General features: G+C 41.6%; 1 protein-coding gene across 4 annotated transcripts in view; it reads left to right on the top strand.

Moving 5' to 3' along the window:
- The first annotated feature begins 1,342 nt into the window (after positions 1-1,342).
- ALCAM (activated leukocyte cell adhesion molecule) overlaps positions 1,343-21,463 on the top strand; it is a 114,261-nt gene continuing 94,140 nt past the window's right edge. For 2 of the 4 annotated variants that reach the window (XM_064410622.1, XM_064410624.1), the window contains exon 1: positions 1,356-1,725. In XM_064410622.1, coding sequence (XP_064266692.1) covers positions 1,626-1,725 — 100 coding nt within the window. In that variant the 5' untranslated portion in view covers positions 1,356-1,625. Of the gene's footprint in view, positions 1,726-10,964; positions 10,984-21,463 lie in introns of those variants that run through there. The other 2 variants (XM_064410621.1, XM_064410623.1) reach the window with 2 other exon arrangements.

Raw genomic sequence — 21,463 nt, 5'->3', positions numbered from 1 at the left:
GAAAACAAAAAGTTTTTTGATCTTAAAATTAGCATTTTTTTTTTAAATCTGCTTAGTAATATGACCATAAAGAGAAATCTGCTGAGAAAACAAAGGATGACAGAGCTCTACTGAGCAGTAAGCCTAGCAAGTAAAGTATTTTTAAAACTGATTGCATGACGTGCCTTACACAATATGAAAGATAATAATAATAATAATAATAATAATAATAATGTGGAAGAATAGAAGGACTTTTTGAAGTGAAGACAATACTTTAGACTTAAAAGTTCTAAAAGCCAAATGTTCCTTACCCCTCTTTACAAAAAGCAAGCATGATACACAAAAAAGTACACAGGTTGTGTTTTTCAAAATGTACTCTGTATCACTGTAATGTTTAAGTATTTTTAGTTGTTAGACATCAAGAAAATTGTTTTGAGAATAGCACAACAAACTGGCTAAGTTTGCCTTTCATTTTCCGGAGTTTTGGGGAAGTTCCCGTCCAAGAATTCAAATCATCACATGGTGAAGTGAGATAGAGAGAGCACTTGACACTTCGGATTTCACTACTAGAAAGTCCCTCCGGAAAGACCAAACTATGTGCATTATTCATATTTCAGATTTTGGACACCAGGTTTACTTCACATGACTGCGTGGGCTACATGTTGGTCATGCAGAACTGTTAGCTGAGAAACTTGCTGTGCAGTGAAACAGCGCTGCTTACTCAGACCGAAACAGGAGGAGAATAGAGCACTGTGCATGAAAGCGCTGCTTCTGGATTACATTACTTTGATGAGGAATCTTTTTGACCTTTAGGGCAGCCGACTTCCACAAGTGACGAAAGATCCCTCTTCACCCTGCAGTGCATTTCTTCATGCAACCAGAGTGTTGTGAGCTCCCCTCCTTTTATCCAATCCTCTGCTATATCAACTAAATCAGATTAAGCTAATCGTTATTATCTTTGCTTTCCCCCCCACACCTTTTTTTTTTTTTAAATTTGGCTCAGAGCAGGCACCACCACGTTTCTATACACTCAAAAGAGCGGGCATTATCATTATTATTTCATTATTTTTTAGCTTCGGATTTGCAGCACTCGTAACCAACACGCATCCTGAACGCAGCACCAGAAAACAACCCATGCACAGAGCAGAGGCAAAGCAGGGGTAGGTGCAGGGGGGATCGGCTTGTCCCTCACGCCCGCCAGCCCCGGCCCCTTCGCCTTCACAGCGCATCCCGGGCGGCCGCGGAGGCTGCGCCGGGCGGGGCGGCGGCGGTAGTGGGGCTGCCCGCGGGGCTCCCCCGCCTGCGCGCCGTGCTCCGGAGGGGCGGGGGCTCGGGGGCCGGCCCAGCTCCGCCTTTCCCGCCGCAGCGCTCAGTCCTGGAGCGCCGCTCGGCTGCCAGAAGGGAGCCGCCACCTGCTCCGGTGCGGAGTCGTTCCTCTCTGCGCGCCGAGAGGGAGAGCAGCCGCCCCGCCGCCCGCGCCCGGGAAGTTACCGCTGCTCCCGCCGCCGGGGGAGAGCCTCCGCCGCTTCTTCCCGGCCTCGACGAGGGAGAAGTCGCTGCCGCGCTCCGGTGCGAGAGGGAAGAGCCCCCGCGGGCGCGCCGCCCCGCTCCGCCGCCGCCTCCCGGTCCCGCCGCGGGCAGGCGGGATGATGGAGCCCCCCGCCGCCGCCGCCTGCGCCTCCTGCCGCCGCCGCCCGCCGCCGCCCCTGCTCTGCCTCCTGCTCGCAGCTCTCTGCCTGCCCCCAGGTGAGCGCCCACCCGCGGGAAGCGCTGGCCGCGGCCGCGCCGTCCCGGCCGCGCGTAACTTGGCGGAGGGGAGGCCGGGGCGCAGGTGGCGGTGCCCGCCCGCCGCTGCCCGGAGCGCCCCGGCACCTACCGCGGGCTCCCTGCTCGCCGGGGGTCGCTCCCGGCCGCTGGTGCCCGCCGCATCCCGCTGCGCTTCCGGAGGAGAGCGGTCCTCTCCTGCCCTCCGAGGGTGCGCCGGCTGATGCCGTCTCTCCTGCGGGAAAGGCAGGAGGTGCCCCAGCGGGATCGAGACGCGCTGGTCTCATCTTTCCCCCTGGGAAGCGGCGTCGGGGTGCCTCCAGGGCGTTGTCAGCGGCCGCCGGGCAGCGCTGCCCCCGCGGGAGCGGCAGCTGAGTCCCGGTGCCGTGCCGCTTTCACTTCCAGGCGGAGCGGCACGTCTGTGCGGCGAGCCGCCTGCAACTTCGGCGCTTCAGCCGCTTCTCCCCTCCGCGCTTCAGTTCCGCCCCTGGCCGTGCCCGCGGGACCGGCGGCCTCCCCGCCGGTGGGAGCCCGGGGAGCGCGGTGCCGCCCGCGGGCAGCCCCGCCGGCCGTGCCCCCTGCCCGGGCAGCGCTGCGTGCCCGAGGCTGCTCCGGCGGATCGGGATCGCGTGGGTAACTTCGCTTCCCCTCTCTCTACCCCTGAGAGCACTCCTGAGAGAGGCGCTAGGGAAGCAGGAAGGCGCATGGAGTGCTAAATAGCCTAATTGTTCTGGGAATATTTTGGCTATGAGGTGTTTGTAGGCTTTGTTTTGTAAATATTGAGCGTGAAAGTGAAGTCTGAGGGAAAAGCTGTGAAGTGAGGAGTTCTGCATTCAGCGCGGGGACCGTCTCATTATTCTTGTAGAAAGAGCGTCAGCCTGTGGTAAAATTTTGTATTGCTTTAAGAGATGGCTTTGCCTCTATGTGCCTTTGCAACAACGGAGGGTTTGCAGAAGTGTTGGAGCTGCTGGTGGTTTTTCATTCCTGGCCTCTGCCTGGTTGTTACGTGCTCTCCAGTTAACTATTTATGGCCAGTATGGTTTTGGCGAGATGAAAGAGAAGAGCAGACCTTTTTCACTAGGTGTATTTATACTTGTGTTTTATAAGCTCCAAGTAGAAAACTGAAAACTAGCTACAACAGTAAAGCAAGCCTGCTGAATCTGTAATTTCAAACAGAATAGTAAAAGAGCTCCAGACAGAATCAACAGCAATATTGGAACCGTAAGCTGTGTGTCAGGCTGTGCTGCTTGGCTTTTGCTTTGGCAAATACAGGGTATAACCACTGTCGGACATAATAAAGACCAGTCCCGGTGGCGGAGCTTACAAAGAATACTGGTTGCTGTGATGCAGAGAAAGTCTTCAGGAAAGATTGTTCATTTTAGGAAATCTTGAAGGCATGTGGATTATCAGAGGGATAAGCATCTCAGCTTCTAAGAAGCAAGACTTTGCCTCTGTGGAGAGATTTAGCTGAGTAAATACAAAATGATCTTGGTGGTTGTGTGTCTGTCTACATTTTCCATTTGAAGAAAATGTGAAACCATAAAATATTTTATCTCAAAGGTTGTGTTGATGGAGCTCTATAAAAAAATGTCACTTCACTTAACTACCTACGATCTTAATAGGCTGTCAGCAAAACCATTTCACTTGTTCTTTCTGCTCTTCATTCCTTCCTTGTCCTGACAAGGAGAAGTTCAGGCTGACTGTAAGGAAATATGTGTGGGGAGAAACCAGCCCCACCTCAGCTTACAAACTTTCCCTGCAGTACTGAAAATGCTTGGAAAGCCCAACAGTAGATTTAAGCCTCTAGTTCTATTTTTATTCTGAGGAATGTAAGAGATACTTACATATAAAAGTACCTATACAAAGGTCTTGATATTGCTGTAGTTTTGCTGGTTCTTCCCCCTTGCTATCTCAGCTGTTTTAGATGATAGCTAGTTTGCTGTCATCTAAACAAATTATAGATGTTTTACTTTATCATGGTACTCAGCTTCTGAGAGTTCCATTTGAGCTTTGGGTATGGAAAGCAATAGATGAGGTATTAAAAGCATATTAAAAGTTTATATGCCTCAATTGTAAATATCTCTGGCTATATTTAAGATGGACTGAGATGATTGGGATCTTTATGAGAAAACTTGGTTTTGTTTCTTCACAGAATAAACTGCCTAGGAAGATACCCATCTTAAGAAGAGGGAGGGGGTCCAAGTACACATTTGGCACTAAGAGACTGATTCTAGGTCAGACTGAGTGAGAAAATGGATTATAATCTCATACATCCCTGGAAGAATGGCTGTATGTGAAAAGAAAGTAAACTCTTAATCAGGAGCTGATTATGACCTTTCCCCCTCCCCCTGCTTTCTGATGGATTACAACAACTGAGCTCTTAGTCTCTCCCTTTATTACTAGCATTGTTACATATTGCCTGAGCCTAGTGAGACTGAAACCTATAATCTTATTCATGACACTCATTGTGTTCTCACTTCTGATTGCGTTTTTTCCCTGGTATAGCTGGTGTGACTTTGAGCTAGGGAAACTGGATTTCAGTATTAAGATCTGGAGTTCACATGGGTTTTCTGAAACTGACATCTGCACCACGTGTATATTCTTCAGTGTGCCATGTATTTGTGGCCTAATATATAGATAACTAGACTCATTCCTAAGTGAATTTTAATTCTTAGATTGATAGCTTTCGGAAGCATTTGATATATTTAGGTGGGTTTTTTTTTTCTTTTTTGATGTGAAAGTTTTCCAATATAACCTATTTTATTGTGTTCTTCCCTCTACTGTTGGGTTTGTAGCACTGAGAATGCAGATGGCAACAACAGAAATCATCCAGTTCTGTAAATCCTTGAAATTTCAGCCAGGTGATTTTAATTGAAGAAAATATATGTTATGTTCATGAAATAAATATATCTGTCACAAGTAATATTTAATTTCAGAATATTTTATTTTCATTCTCCAACTTATGTAAGAGTAATCCCCTTTCTTGCAGTACCATCCATTCTGCTTCCTGAAAGTAACCTGGGTTGTTAAAATTATTTACCCTGGGTTCATATATTATCTTTGTAGTAGAATTAATTTCCAGCAGAATTTTTTGGGAGCAGAATCTCTAAATATTTATGCAAGACGATACATAAAGAGGAAAATAAAAGAAGTGTTTTACATAATGCAAATTACATCTGTATGATCAGGCTAAAACTGTGTTCTCTATTTTCTTGCAAGTATCTTACTTAAGCATTGGTGTTTATAGTCTTAAGAGGTAAGAGTGCTCACTGCAGATTTCCATGGTATAATACCTGATTCCATATGAGATCCCTCTAAGCCATATGAAAACAAGCATTACTGTAGCAGCAATAGCTTTAATATATTGGCTGCTCCTACGTAACACCATCGTGTACTTTTTTAGGTTCCTACCAGAGGACTTTCTGGAGAGTATTTTTTGGTCAAAGTGGTTTTGGACTTCTTGGGTGAAATAGGAGCAGGTTGCTAGGAGGAAACTGGTTACAGGGGAGCGCCACCTCTCTGTGTGCACTTTGATCCTAGTAACACTGGGGAGACTGAATGGACTTATTTTCTAGGAGCTTGAATTTGTAATTGGATCTCCTTACACTAGATTGTCAATATTCAGTCTTCCCTTCTTGTGATCTGTACTCTATGACCATAGCACGATGATCACAGATAAGCTGGCTCAAGGTCTGATCTCCAGTGGTTATTCCATTGCCGTTTCACACACGGGAGTTGTGTGGCTTTTTAATACTACCGTGCTGATTGTTGAGACTGTTTCTCCACGTCTCTAATAGTATGGTGTCGTAGTATGGTCTTGGTTAGTTCTGGCAGCTGTGACAGGAGGCTAGATTTTATATATTGATTTTTACCATATCTAAAACCGTGTAATCTTCAGGTTTTCTCTTCAGTGCTACTCAAGGTTCCCCTGAGTTGGCTGGTGTGCAGCTTTCTCCTCTGGTAATACAGTCATTTTTATTAAAAAATGTGTGTAAATTTCAAGGCCACGTTTGTAAGAGAATTGAGGACCTGTTGCAATATTCTGATTTCTCTCAAGTTCCTCTGTCTTCAAGAAAAATAGTTACACTTCTATTCACTGATGCTCAAATGAGAGACTCTTAAAGATCTGTAAATGCTGTAGGGTGATAATTAGAAATTACTTAAGCAGAACGTGATTTTTCCAGAAAAACCTGAATATTAACAGCTCCCCTTGGTATGAAATGGTTGAGTGTTATCTTCCCAGAAGACAAGGTTTTGACCTACATGTTCTTTATCTCAGTATATTTTCTTTAATGGGAACAGGATGAATATTAAAGGAGGCTGAACATTTCTGCCTTTAATACACTAGAAAATGAATCTCATCATTTAGAGAGGAGATTGCAATGCACCTTGCATTTTGACAATCCACTATTGGCAGAGATCAGATTAAGTTTCTTCCTATTTTTTTCTTTGGTTTTGTTTCCTTTGTCTTTCCCAGTGGTTTTATTGAGGATGGCTTGAATCACAAGCATTGCTACACCAGTGGATGTTAATCTACTGCTCCACAGTGTTGGCTCTTTTGAGGAATTTCTGCATAGCTTAAGATCAAATTGCTTTTTTTTTTATCATAGATATAGGTCTCCAGAAAGGCAAATAAATATTTGCTTATTAAAACAGTGCTGCTTCTTCTGAACTAGTATTTTTATTGTTGATAATAAATGTGCTTCTTTTGGGAGGTAAAACATGGGAGAAAGTGATAAGAGAGAGCAAGACAGAGCACCTGCAGGGTATGATTTTTAGAGGTTATCAGGGTTAGAACAATTCTGTAACGTTTGGGTAGAAAGCATTCGAAGTGCTTTCAACAGCAATGGAAATACTAAGCTGTTCCCTTGATAAAAAGTAAAAAGTGCAGTTGGTGATTTAATAAGTGTTTCAGCAGTCTGTATATTCATATATTTTGTTTAGGGGGTACTCTGTACAGTTAACTCCTGTTCTGAAGAAAAACTTCAAAAGCTGGAACTGCACTTGAGTGTTGTGTTTTGTGCTGTGGTAGCACCATCTGTAGCACCCTGGCATTGTTAGTCGTGGGCATTGGGCACAGCACTTTGGGAGCTGATGGAAAACTCTCAAACAGCAGCCAAAGACAGCAGAAGTCCCCAGGGCTGGAGCCCTGGCAGGCAGTGACATTTTGGCATGTGTCATGGGCTCTGTGTGGTGGCTGTCCCCTTCCCTTAGCTGTCTCTTGCATACAGTGTACATGACGGGTCCCAGCTGCCCAGGCTGGAAGGTTTTAGGTTTTAGAACATTGATTCTGACCACGGTTGGCATCTTTAAAGCTTTGAAGAGATATTGGCAGCTAATTCAATAGAGGGAGCTCCGCTACCTTACTGTTAGAAGCAGCATGTCTCAGCTTTTCCCAGACCTCTGGCTTCAGCCAGAAAGTTATATTAAAAGTCTTTGTTTCTTCACACTGTTTTGTCATGCTAGGCTTTGTTACTGAAAGCATCTAACTTTCATCGTAGGCTTCCTGTTTCAGGAAGGGGAAGGAAGGACAAATCCAAATCATGTACTAGGCAAACCCCAAAAGATGACTCGGAGATAGTTCTCTTCTGCTGCAAGGCTTTGGTTTTTTCAGATGGATACACTACAGAATCATGTTTTAAGTGACACTTTCTTTGTCTAGGGAAGCAGCTGGTGAAATTCATGGAGAAGCCCAAAAGGAATTAGAATAAATAGAGGATATTTCCAGGGTTCGAATGGGCCAAGAGTTGTGTGGCATGAAATAGGTACAAACAGGATAAGGAAATGATTGTACCAGGCTTACTGCTGGGGTGAGAGAAAGTCAGAACTTCCAGTAAAATGTTAGGTAGGGCATTTGTTTAAAAAAAGTCTGCTTTTTCAGTAAGTTCTTCCAGGATTTCTTTTTTTTTTTTTTTTTAAGGAAAAGTTGAATACATATACCATTCTGTAAACATGGTCATTGTGAAAGAAGCCAGCTTAGGTGTATGCTTTTAACCTATTCCATGTTTCTAACACAGAAAAGCATGCATACAGAAAGCTGATAACTGCTCTGTAAACTTAGGACTTTATATTTTTCTTGAATAATTAAATTTTTAATAGTATTTTTGATCTGGTGGTTTTGAAACTAATTATGAAGTCCCAATAAAGAACACAACTTCTAAAAAAATATTCTTTGAGCCACCTTCAAGTAAGCTTATAATGAACTCAGCATTATTCTTCAATCAGATGAATCCCAGACAAATGCCCTTTATCATTTCACATGCTGCAGAAGTTGCATTTTTAAATCCATTTTTCTCCAATTTAACTAAAGAAAATATCCATTCATAATGGAGAACAAAATAGATGTAGTTTTTGTCCAGCTTGATTTAAGTGTGGCATTTTATATACAACTGACTTATTTCACGGTTTTGTTGGTTTGGCTTCTTAATGTGAATTTTTGATGTGGTAGATTCCAGGTTTGTTTGGGTTTTGTTTGCTTTTATTTTTAGAAAATGTAACAACTTATTTTTTGAGAAGTCACTGTTGAGCTAAGTTAATTTCTCCTGCTGACCAGGAAGAATTTGTAAGGTTCCTGTTTTAGAGGGTTGATACAGTTTATCTCTGGGGTGGAATGGAAAATGTTCACTTAATTGTCTGTAACTGGATACCTTACAGAGAATACATAGGTTGAAATACACTTAAAAATGGGCAATTGAAGGCAACTGTGAGATCTCAAAATTATTTGCGAGTTGCTGTTTCTTTTAATTGCAAGCTTCTGAATTATTTTTCAGTTGATGAGATAGCTAGAGTATTAATCTATGCATTTATCCCTTTTGGCATATAATTTTATTTCATGAAACGTATAAAGTGGCATGTGTTTAGCAAAGTGGATTCTGTGACTCATCCAGATAAAATCATGGTTTGTTGGTTTATTCTAGCTGTTCTGGAAAATAGAGATGAACTCTGGCCTTTACATTCAACAGGGAAAGGACAAATGGAATATTCAGGCAGGATTTGGGAAACTGCAGTATAACCCTGTAACTTCAGAATAGAGAAGAATGCTGAATCAATTTCTTCATTCTTGATACAGCACATTAAATGCTTGCATATGAGGAGGATGATAGGGCATGTATTATTTTAAAATTCACACAGGGACACCCCAGTATGCGATTTGCTTTCTAAAACAGGGGAGGGTGGAAATTTCTGACACTTGACAGCAAAGTAGTGCCCTGACAACTGGTGATGTAAATCCAAAAAACATTTGCATCTTACACTTGACAGCTTTAAAGGTTAGCAAGGGGATAATTTTTCCAAATAAAATTCGTGACTGAGATTTTTGTCACGTATTTTTAATATTACTCTTCAGTTTTCAAACTGCTGCACAACTTGCTACTAATCTTGAACCCGGCCTACACACAGGAGCAATAAGAAAATCAGTGTTATGAGTGTCCCAGCAGCTTCCAGTTTGAGTGAATTATGTTTCTTACTGTTGTTCTTCTGCAAGAACTTAGTAACGCAGAGCTTTATGGTTAGTAAAGTAAGTCTGGTAATTACAGTTAATAATGGAGTCCTGTGGTTTGAAACAGTCACCAGTGTAGGAGCAAATAATGGCAGCTGCTTTGTATTGCATGAATTTGTATTTTGCCCTTTTTTTCTCCCTTATAGTTTTTGTTTTGTTCAGAAAATGGTTTGCTCCAGTAATTTAGCTCTTGACATGGTTTCTGTAACAGGACTTTTGGAAGGACACCTGTTCCGTAGTTCTGTTTGACCTGGCACACCATGCTGCTGTTGAATGATGCAACATGTTCTGTTTCAGCTTTGAAGTTTAAGTCCTTCACCTTCAAGATTTAACCCCAGTTAATGTGAGGTGTCCCACAGCAGCAAATCCCAAAGAGTCTGTATGAATCTTGGAGTGCACTTTCTGGAAGTGCACCTGCAGACTTGGTAAGGGTCAGACTTCTGATATTTTGTCCAGACTCTCTTATGTCTGTGGGTCATTTTTTGTCACTTTAAGTACCCTTGGGTGTTAAATCCAAAACTTCTGCATAGCTTCTGGGGGCAGCAGCCTAAAATTTTTGAGATGGTAGGAAATAAATGGTATGTTGGAAAGGTGACTACTGTGGATATAGAGGCAGGTTAACCATTCCCTAGTAGATTCACAGAATATTTTGGCATCTTCTGTGCATCCTAACATAAAGTATTTCCTGCTCTGTAAGAAAGTTCTTTTCTTAAAAGAGCTTTAAGCCCTAAGCATCTGCAGCCAGAAGGAAAGCAAACTTTCTGGCCTGTGTGTAAAACTGTTGGTGTATCATAGGGGCAAAAGACATGCTTCGTGTCTGTCTGAGAGCCAGAGTGATAGAAGCAGGGAAATGAGAATTGTGGGTTTTTTGGAGGTCTTGTGGGAATGTAGCTGGGTATTGGGGCATGCTGGCAGTGTTAGGCTCTGCAGAGCCTGCTGGCTGTCATCATCCTGCAAAGGGGCCTTGGATGGCTGCTGCAGCCACCAGGGCAGCACAGCTCAGCCTGAGGAGCTTGGGAATTCCTCTTGGACAGCATGCAGCTCGAGAGCCAGCTGGCAAGAACTCCCTGTAGTGGTGGTCGCCTCTAGGTCCAGGGTGGCTGTTTCATCTCTGCTGTGTAAGAGGGGAATTTCTTGTGCTTGTTCCTCCCAAGCATGAGAAATTCCCACCTTTTGCTGGGGATGTGCTTACTCTCTGTCCTACTGCAGAGACGTGTCTGCTTACTTTAGAAACACTTTTCTGCTCTGAATGGTGCATGAAGCCCTCTGTGGCTCGCTTTTTCATCATTATGTCTATCTGCAAGTACAGCAGTGATAAGGAAAGATGGGCTTCAGCACACTCAGTATGCTCACAATCTTTGGCTCTCTTTCCATTGCATCAGTGGCACAGGGCATAGAGGAATGAATAACGCAGTGTGTTTCTGTAGTGAATGCTGAATGGCTTGAGTGTGAGCTGCCAGCAGCTCTATCCAGAAAGAAGTGGGTGTTGGGAGGATTGATGTTTGCATCCAGAGGAGGAGAAGCAGGTGGAAAAACTTCTAGCTGGAATGCTCAGTCCAGTTTTTTTAAATGTGGGAGTAGATCTGAAGACTGATGTTGATGGCTCAGTCCAAGATGTTGTTAATTCTTCTGGGCAGAAGTAATGCATTCAAACTGTTTCTCAAAATTATTTATTCTTATTGCTTTATTTATGTGTACTCCTGAAGGCCACATATGAGCTTCACACTGGAAGATTTGCGTGAGTATGTATCTTGGTAAGGTAGGATGCCTTGTTTTAGGTGTGGATTCTAATTCACAAAAGTAACATCCATAGCTTTCTTTTACTTGTGTTTCAACTGATTTCTAGTCTTCCTGTGAGGCATCATCATCTGTAAACAGCAACAATTCTTCTGGAAGGCTTTTCATCTAAGTGTGAGAGAGCAGAATGCTGGGCACGTGGTGACCTTGGTTCCTTTTGAGGAGGCTCTCTTCATGCAGTAGAGAATTCATGCATTTTTTTGGACATACTGTACAGATTTTCATGTAAGAATTTCATGAAGATACAGAGATCTTCATGCAATTTTTTGGACATACTGTAAAGTACAGATTTTTTTTTTCATAAGCACAAATGATGTTGGTTGTTCACAGACTGCGAGTTCTGTGACAGTGTGATAAACTCTACATAAAACTTGAGGGACCTTGTTATTTAAAAATAGAAACTTAAAAAGGAATATTTCAATGAAAACCTTTATTTTTTTGCTAAAAGTTTTCATGATGTTTGAAAGGGCTTTTTTTAGCTGGCTTTTAAGTCACTTCTAGTTATGGGGTTTTTTTGCATTTTCTTTTCCTTCTTTGGAGCTGAGCTGTTACTCTGTCTTTAGAGAGGGATAGCTACTACAAAACCAAAAGTTTTATTGGGGCTTAATTCCAGGTATGACCTAAATCTTCCATCTGCTAATAAAATGCTAAGCTCTGCAGTTTTCTATTATCTTCCTCAACAGCAACTTGAATGTTAAAAAAAAAAAAAAAGAGTCCAGAGTTTCTTTAATTCACTGTGATCAGGGAACCTGAATACTGAATGTGGATTCAGGGTTGGATGGGGGGTTTTGGGGATTTTTTTTGGTTGGTTGTTTTGTTGTGTTGGGTGTTTTTTTTTGTTTTGTTTTTTAACTATAGTGTAATGGAAGAGGAAATTGATGGGTGTTCTGTGAAAAAAGTGGCACCATGTCCCAGGCTTTTCAAACAGTGATAGCTGTAGAAGCTGTTGTGAACTGGGACTGACAGTGGCTTAGGAGAACCGCTTTCCCCTCAGACATGTCAGAACTCTTGGATTGTAAAGTCAGGGTGGAAGTGCTACAGCATGCATTTCATCTGAAAGGATTTGAATGATCTCTGGTACTTTACTGGTGAAAAAATTATTTATATTTCTTATGGCATTTGCTTGAGTTACACTTCAAACATAATGGACACTTCACGGCCTTTGGCGGATTGGTAATGCTTTAGTTGCAACTGCAAGACTGGATAATTTTGCATGGTCTGTGTCTGCAATGGATGCATTGGTAATTTCTATTGCCAACAAGCTGTTGGTGAGTCTGGAATGCTTAATTTTGTGCAAATTATATTTGCAGATACAGAAGGTGAATTGCATGTTGAAGAGCTCTCCCAGTGTCAGGATGGCCGAACTTTGCCATGCAAGGCTTGGAACAGGGAGATTGTCTTGTGATCAGATCTGGAATAGCACGTGTCCAGGTCAGAAAGTTCAGGGAGGTCTCCATTTGCATCAGGAGTAGCAATTCCTGTGTTTCTTCCCTCTGTTGTGGGAAGGGACTAGGCTGAGTGTTTTGTGACTCTGGAAGGAGCCTTACCATGTCAGCTTGTACCACTGCCCACTGCTGCAGCTGAGGAGCATCTGTGTCTGTGATTTAGCCTTGGATTGAACCCTTGTGTGGCTTCAACTATGCCTTATAGTTGCTGTATTTTGTATATTGACACATGTGATCTCTTCTGCTGATGACACATGAGTGGAGGTTTAAATTTTGTACAGTGAGTTGGAAGCTAAAGCTATTCTTTACTGCTGTTTTATTTTCAGGGGAGTCTGAACCTGACTTCTCAAAATCATAGGAAAGGTAAAAAGATGCAAAGATTACTTAAATTCTTACCCACCAATTTTTTATTCTTTTGGCAGCTGAAATTTAAGAGAAAAGGTCTGGATTTCTTGTTTAAAGAAAGCAAAAAAACATAATAGAGGTGGTGTGTATTTATAAATACCACTTGAACATCAAAAGATGTTTGAGAACATTTCATGCTGAGAGATAGAAAATACTTTTTTTTGCTAGCATTTGTATGCTTAACTTCACTGTGTCATTGACATAGTATGCCTCTATGTTTTGTAGGCTTTGGAGAGTGAAGGCTTTAGAGGTGAGAACAATTAAAGCTGGAGTATCTAGGATTGCAACAGCAGCAACTTTGGTTCTTTGACAGGATGTATTAATGTGCATACTTAAAAGTTCACTTTCCTGCTACTCCTCTGTAAGCAAATATTTGACTGGAGCCTTTACAGACTGGAAAGAGAAGTTTGCTATCACTCCTAGTGATAGGGCCAAAGACACAGATCAGCATCTCTGCTATGTGGCAGACCCAAATTAAAGGCAAAGAACTTAGTTACAGCATGTTCAACCAGGTACATCCCTAAAGCCTGTGAAAAGAAATATTATGGCAAAATCACGGAAAGAGATCTGCAAGAGAGACTGGGCAGGATACGGTGTCATTTGGGAAGCTGGGAGAGAAGGGACAGACAGCATGGGGACAGGAGGAGCTGTAGCTGGTGTATGTGGGGCTAGTGTGTTGTGTGGGTGGGTTTTTGGAGGACAGTAATCTGAGTCTGAGGGGAGCCCAGCTTTTGGTTTTGGCTTGGCACATTCCCAGCTGCTACAGAGACAGTGGGAAGGGGTGTTGGTGGTGGAGAGCCTGGCGTGCCAGAGCAGGCAGGCCATGCCAGGAGGAAGGAAGCAGAGGGCCCTGGCACAGCCAGCGTGTGCTGCCTCTTCCCCTGGCGTGGCTGGGGGAGGAAGCCCTCTGCACAGAAAGGAAGGCTGGGTTTGGGCTTGTGAATGAAATGAGTTGTGACAGGAGAGCAGAAAGCATTCTGGAAAGTGATGGGGTTGAGGAGGGCCCCTGAGCAGAGTATTTTGAGGGAGAAGAGATGAGGAGGTCACAATTTCAAGACAGGCAGTGTCTGGCCTCTGTCTGTATCTCCACGTGCTCCCTGGATTTGTCAGTCACATCCTTTCCTTTCACCTGTGGTAATTCAGCAGGATGTCCCTCTCGGTAAAGATCCTGTTACTGCCACGTCACCCTGTTGTTCCCCTTTTGTCAGCCACACGCTTCAGTGCTATTTCCTGTCTCAGGAAACCATCTCTGCTTCCCACAGGGACGTGGCAAAGCTGATGCATTCTTGCACTGGGCATACGTGGCCTGTGCTCATAGGGCAAGCACCTGGACTAGCTCACCCTTTCTAGACAGCCTCCCTTCTCCATCTAGGGGTCAGGACAGATAAACTGAAACCTCTTTGTGCTGGCAGTGTTTTTGAGCGGAGCAAAAAGCCCTGAATGTTCTTTTCTATGCGTTGTAAGAGACTTGGTGTATGAAGTAATGTGCCAGAGAAAGGGTGCCATGTGCTGAGCATAATCGCTGGGAGACCTGTCTGTGTGTGTCTGGGGCCAACAGATTTTCTGTGCAGTGACTCTCACCTTACACTGTGGGCATCCTTGATGCTCAAGAAACTTTCACTCCTGGAAGGAAGCAGCCCATGTTCTTACAGTGCATTGTCACCAGTTCTGAAGAAATGTAACATTAGTTGTTTAATAAGGGCATTGTAATAAATGCTGTATGTAATATTATAATATATAGTATTGTAATGTATACAGTAATTGTAATATATCTACAATAATATAATTGTAATATATACAGTATTGTAATATATACAGTAATAAATACATACAGTGTAAATACAGTATGACCCACTGCTGCTGAAATTACAATAATCAGCCATTTTTCTGGTCTAAGCCTGTTAATGCTGTATCTGGGCTGAGGTGGGGAGAAGCAGCTTGTGGTGCCATAAACCTATAACAGCAGCTTTGCTTGGTCACCAAATACAGAAATTAAGCTAAAACAAGTTTTGGGCCGTGATCCACCATGTGTTTGAACACCCAGCTTTGAAATTGAGTATTTAAATAGATTCTCAAGGACCTAGTTTTTAGAATAGAAATATCAGGGCCCATAAAATACAGTAAACCAAAAGTGATGGTGTAGAGGCTGTTAAGATGCTGGATACTGTCTGAGAGTCACAGTGTCTTTCTGCTCCTTGCAGAGCTTGTTGAGCTATCATGACTTGCAGAAAAATAGTTCAGGTAGGGAATTGATCTAGTTCGGTCTTCCCAAGTCTGATGCAAGTTCACCTCTTTGACTGACTTTTAAAGCTTCCATTTCTAAATTGCATACACATGGTTTTCCCATCTATAAAACAGAATATATAAGAATGGATAAATTTTTTTTGTGCCTGTCAGCAGGGAATAGGCAGCTTACTAAGCTTTCTTGAGCGTAATTTTAAATTGAGAAAATGCTTCTATATAAACTGAGATTATCTTATCACAATATTTTTATGATAGTTAATTAAAATGTGAGAAAATCCTTTAGAGCAGATTTGCAGTTTTGTGACTTTTATGAGACTTAACATGAGACATCTATTTTTATAGTTATGCCTTCTTATTAGTTTCGGGATTAGGATATGTTTAAATGCATGGCTATCAAATCCTGTGATGATTACTTGTTTATTTTGCAGTGTAGACTAATTCAGTTATGGTCCCATTCATATGTTGTTTTTGTCCCACTTTTCAAGGAGATATTGTAGTGTTTTATTGTTATTGCTATTTAAAATAAACTCCCAGAGTAGTTTTAATTTCAGCTTGTATTTTTTTAAATATTAAGTTTCACTGAAGCATATTTTATTAGATTGTGGTGAGTAATGATCATTTGGGTTATTCCACCTCCTGGACATCCATTTTCGTTATGCTGGAGGATTGTAAAATGTGAGTGAAGGAAGGATCATTGTGACTAGCTGTAAGAGATTTAAATACTTAAAAAGTTGTCTAGACATAAATGAAATCCTGTAAAATCTTGGCTCTCAGTGCATACAACTGTGATAGGAAGCAAGACCTATAGAAAATTTACTGAGATAATGTGGGAGTTATTGAAGACCAGCATGTGCTCTGTTCCCTTTGCAGTGGACAGACACGTCAGTGGAAGATTGATCTCTGGGCATGGTGCTTTCTACTTAAACTTGTGCTCAGTCTAAAGAAAGAATGGGCTTAAACAAATATTTTTTTGTCTCTTTTACTATGCCTACGATAGTATGACACCGTGACTCTTAATCACAGGCTCATCTGTCATCTCAAATAACACCTAGGAGGTCTGTGCAGAATTTCTCAGTCTAGGAACCATTCAGTCAGAAGTGAATGTGATGGGGATTCCAGGTCCTTTGTCTTGGTCTTTTTTTGTGAGTGACCATGGGGAGAGACTTGTGGTCTAGACCAGCAGGTGATTATGCAGAGGAGTAAAGAACGCTGCTCTTTTCTCCCTGTGGGTCATTAAACACAAGCTTTAGGGGTTTGAGGACAATCTGGAGACGAAACACATCAGATAAGAATTAGGTAGAGTTCTCAGGGCTAGCTGTCCAATAGACTTTGCTCAAAGAATATAATGCATGTTTCCCCAGTGCTTCTACACCAGCCCAGGTGTGGGCTGTGTGTGTGTACACCAGCACATAGATGTGCTTATGTGAGCAGACTGCACTGTCAAAAGCAAAGGAGAGGAGGAAGGGAGAATTGTTATGCTGCCAGGAATACACATGCTATGTTTATATTAGCAAACTATTCTGATACAGCTAATTAATCAGAATTTGTCTACCAAACTATGCCTTGGAGATACAGAAACACAGGATTATGAGATTTGCCAGATTTCTGTGACAGATCTTCTTGGGAGACTTGTGGAATAATAACTGATGACTGCTTCTGACTCCTAGATTTCCTCCCAGAAAAGTAGCAACTTAAGATAACCTTGAATCTCATTTTGTCTCAGGCCATTTACCCAGTAATAACACTAAATACACTGAAGTAGTCCACACCATTTTTTTCATGGCAATTTGAGTTCAGTCTTTATTCATAGAGGGGAAAGTAGGCAGTGAGACAAACTGTTAAATAAAAACCAGCATTTCACATACAGGCTTTCATACCAGTGCAATTGGTTGCATACTGAAAGGGAGAATCAATTATATAGCTGCTGCTTATCAGAAGTTAGCAAATAGTAAATGCAGTTTCATTTTTATAATCAATTACCTAGCCCTGAAACTTGTTAGTGAAGGTTAGGAACTGTAATAATTTTCATTGAATGCCCACACATTATCTCAATGTGTTTTTATATGCTGCATTTTAGGGAGATGAGGGAGAAATGTTTCTTTCCTGAAGTCTTTTAAACGGGTTTCCAAAAGGTGAGGGTCAAGCCCTTCAATTTCTAAGCTCAATCTACATTCATCCCACAACAAAGGTGATGGTGTGCACTTTCTCATTAGTCAAACACCTTTTTTTTCGCTTGTAAGCATAGGTTGCTTTACTTTCAGCTTTGTGAGTTTGAAGAATGCATGCATCCCTGTGTGGGTAGTTCAGCCACACCACTGTTCAGAATTTACAGGTAAGTGGGAAAGTAACAAAGGATAACTTTCCTTTTTTTCATAATTTTTTCCTTCAATATTCTCAACAAGGATCTGAAATTCTTTGTGTGCACAAGTTATTTGTTGCTGGCGACAGGCTGTGAGTGCATTATGCCATAAAATTGTCAGTCTTTCAGACCAGTGTTTGCTGTTTATATGCAATCTTTCATGTTCTTATTTTTGAGGTACCTCCTTTATTTTTGTTCAAATGTTCTACAACTGTTGTTTGATTATTGACTCTTCTGTGGTGGCATTTCTGGAGGCTCATGCAGACTCTGATTCTGGTTTTTTTGCTGGATGGCAGCATAGTTTGTCAGAGTTGCATACCTCTGCATAGCTTACTTCACTGAAATCTTTTAAAAATCTTTTGTCCAATATAATCCTTAGGGTTTTTTCTTTTCTTTTTTTCCTTAAGTTCCTAGTATCTGAAATTGCATTTATCAAAAACGGTTGGATCAAATTGCTCCCCTAGCCAGATTATGCCCAGTAAGATATTTGATGTATTTGTATTTCTTTGTTATTTTGCTCAAGATAAAATTAATTTTGGTGAAAGTGGGTGTCTTGTACCTTTTCTTTGTTTATTTCTCCATAAGCATGGTAAAATCTCCTGAAATTGCTAAGTATTATCAGTTGAGTTTTTGCTTAATTTTAATTTAAGAAAAAACATTCTTGGTCTGTGTTAATTTTATAGCTATTTAACACAATAATTTGTTATTTCTTATTCAAGGCTAGCTTACGTAGACTGGTTAGTTTCTGAATCATAATGTATCACAGGCATCCTCTTTTTTCAAAGTGCATTTAATTGGCATTAGTCAGGCTCTCATTAAATGCATTTTCTGTTTCAGTATTATCTTTTTCTTAATTGTTAGCGTCCTGACTGCACCTCTGTTTTTAGAAGTGGTACATAACATTTGAATCTCTGGCAATGTCCAGTCATTTTAAGTTTGTAGAATTTTCTTGTCTTCTTCCCAGGATCTCACTGAGAAACTCAACTGCCAGCTGCAAATTGCAGCAGCAGTGAAAATGAAAGCATTTCCTAGGTACACTTGATATCTTTATTTAGCTCAGAAATCTTTATTTAACTGGGAGCAATGCTGAGAATAGCAACCTCCTCTGGCCTGATTGGCACAATTCTCTGTCAGGCCTTTATCTGTGTTTAGTGGGACTATTTTTCTGTCCTCCAAGATCATGCATCTTCTCAAGTTGCTCCAAATTCTGCACAATTAGGGAATCCAGATCACACAGATGGTTTAACCAGCTCTTTCATGATCAGGGGGTTGATTGCAGGGCAGGTGTCTTCTGGCAGTGTTTTTCTGAGGTGCTAAGTGTGCCTGGGGCTGTGCAAGGATCCTGGAATGAGCACAGCACTCTGGTGTGGAAGGATGTAGCTGTGCTGATGTGCTAGGAGCTGATTTATGGTGGTGCTGCTCAGCTGCATTGTCAGCAAGGCAGTTTTCCTTCTAGTTTTGTTGCTGCCTTGTGGAACATCAGCTCAGAGGTACCTGAGCCGTACAAAAGGGGTTGGAGAACTGCAAGACTCCTTCTCAAAGTCCTGTGTGGACAGAAGAGGGATGCAAGAGTGAGCTCTGCCTTTTGCAGAGATGAGAGGAGGGTGTTTGAGTGAAACTGGTTTGTTGCCATCACCAGCTCGTCCTGGCTGGGTGAGGTTGTCCCTCTGGCAAATGCTGCTGCTGCACCCAAGGCATTGCTGTTGCAGGGTGTCGGGGAGAGCAGTGGCTGCCTGGCTTGCTTCTGGCCAGGAATGGTCAGTGGAACTAATTTCTGTCATAATCTAAAAGGGCAGAATAATAGCATTTAAGTAGCCTGAGAAGGACTCTGTTAATGCATGAAAAGAGAAATGAGATGGAGGTGGAAAAGCTAAGTGAAAGGTAAAAGGTGAGGGAATGAGGGCTGTTGTGGAATTTATTTTTTTGTAAATGAAAAAAACCCCAAACAACAACAAAAACAAACAAAAAACCAAAAAAACCCAAACAAAAAACAAAAAAAAAGAAAACAAACAAAAAAACCCCCACACAACAAAAATCCCCCAAACAAACAAAAAAAAAAAAATCAAAAAAAACCCCAACCAACCCTCTTACTGACATGAAATAATAAAGCCCAGGAATGGTTTCTTTCCTTTTTATTTTATACTTTGCATGGCTTATAAAAATGATATAACTGTACTTCATTTATGTCTATCAATAATTGAGTCTTTAATTAAGGCTTTTATTACCAATAAACCCTTGTGATTCTGTGTGTAGTGGATATTATTAAAGCCCGTTTTTCATTATAAATTTCTCCTGTTGATCACTTATTAAAGTGGTATTTTTTAATTTTAAAATAAGGACATAAAGCATTTCATTGGCAATTCTTTTCTTTTTTTTTTTGATAACACAGAGTAGAAGAGAGCAATGCAACAGAGATGATGATACAAACACTGCCATCTCAATTTTTTTTGTCTCACTAAGAAAGCATAGAATTATTTTCTTTTTCAACCTTTAATATGGCAATGGGCAGGACTGACTAAATGTGTCTTAAATTCTCTGTTACTACATTCCAGTTCTTTGTTTTGCTTTATTCCTCAAAAACTGTTTGAGTTTAAATGCAAGGAAACTAAACTGTAGCAGAGGTTTCCATAAGTTGGTGCCTGCAGATTAACATGTACTTCTACAGATGCCTTTTTTCTTTGTCATTTGTGTCCAGTTACTGCACTATAAAAACATCGTACAGAAGGAATTGATAGTGGTGTGAGTGAATCACTGTATTTTCCTATAATGTGACTGATTTCCTTAAAATAAGGAAATAAAGATAGTACTTAATTATTTGCTAATACTGCCAGCATTTTAATATTGGAAATAGAAGTTAGATAATGTTTTGAATTGAAGCATGATGAAGGAGAGCATACTGTGCTGTACAGCAGTGGTTTCTGCACCAGCACGGGCTGTTTGTTTCTTAACATCCTGAACATTTTTCCTCCTGCCAAGTGATGTGTTTCTGAAGCTGGAGCTGCTGCTTTGAAAACTCATGTCTTTACAGCAGATCTGTACTTCAGACTTTTTGCTCTTTTCCACCGTTTGAGGAAACTGGTGCCTGACTGTTTCTTTCATTTTCCTCTCTTCCTTTTCTCCTGTCCCAGTCCCTGACAGTCTTGGCTGCTTTATTCCCACTTCAGTACAGCTCTCATATTCCCTTGCCTCATCAGCCAGGGTAATGAAGAGGCACAGCAGACTACTCTCAGGATGCAGTTTCCAGCAAATTGTGTGCTCTTGAATTGTCCTCTTAAGAGAATTACTTCCAAGATGGACTGTATGTCCCTTTGTAGCCAGTTTCAAAAACACCTTTGGGTGTTGAAGCACTGAGGCAGCTGTCCAGTACCTTCTCTGGCTTTAATTCATTTACATGCTGTGAACGTGGAGCATCCTGATTACACCTCATCACTTGGAAGGTCACTTTAGCAGCTCTTCCAATCGAGTTGTCTGTATGAGTAAAACAGATTTTTTTTCCCCTCAGATTTTTATTTGACTTATTTTAATGCTGAAGTCTCTCATGTCCCTTGGGCAGTTGCTGTAAAATGTCAGGAAGTGAAGAAGAACAGTGATTTCAGCATGTAATGTACTATTCTTTCAAAACTCCTTTGATGTCAAATTGCAGGGCTTGTTTAGTGCAGCAGTGGTGTCCTTAGTGGAAGCTAGCTGATGTGTAGCTTCTGTCAATTGAAATCAAATCGCCTATCCTGCTGAGGTTTTGCTTGCTTTATCTTAATTTCTTTTGCTCATCTTAGAAAGCATTTAATTTTTTTCAGCAGTGTGACTTTCCAAGGTGGAGTAACTCACATATGGGTTGGTTAAGTTTCGCCATTGCAAATAGCCAGATTTCTTTGTTTTTACTATTATTAATTGTGCTGAATGAACAGGGAAGACCCTGATATTTCTAATGCTGACAAACTAATTCTGTGCTGTTACAAGGTGGCAACTCTGCCA

Source organism: Passer domesticus, chromosome 2 (genome assembly GCF_036417665.1).
Source record: "Passer domesticus isolate bPasDom1 chromosome 2, bPasDom1.hap1, whole genome shotgun sequence".
NCBI lineage: Eukaryota > Metazoa > Chordata > Aves > Passeriformes > Passeridae > Passer > Passer domesticus.
The sequence above is the reverse complement of the archived record's forward strand: the minus strand, read 5'-3'. Positions and strand labels throughout refer to the sequence as shown.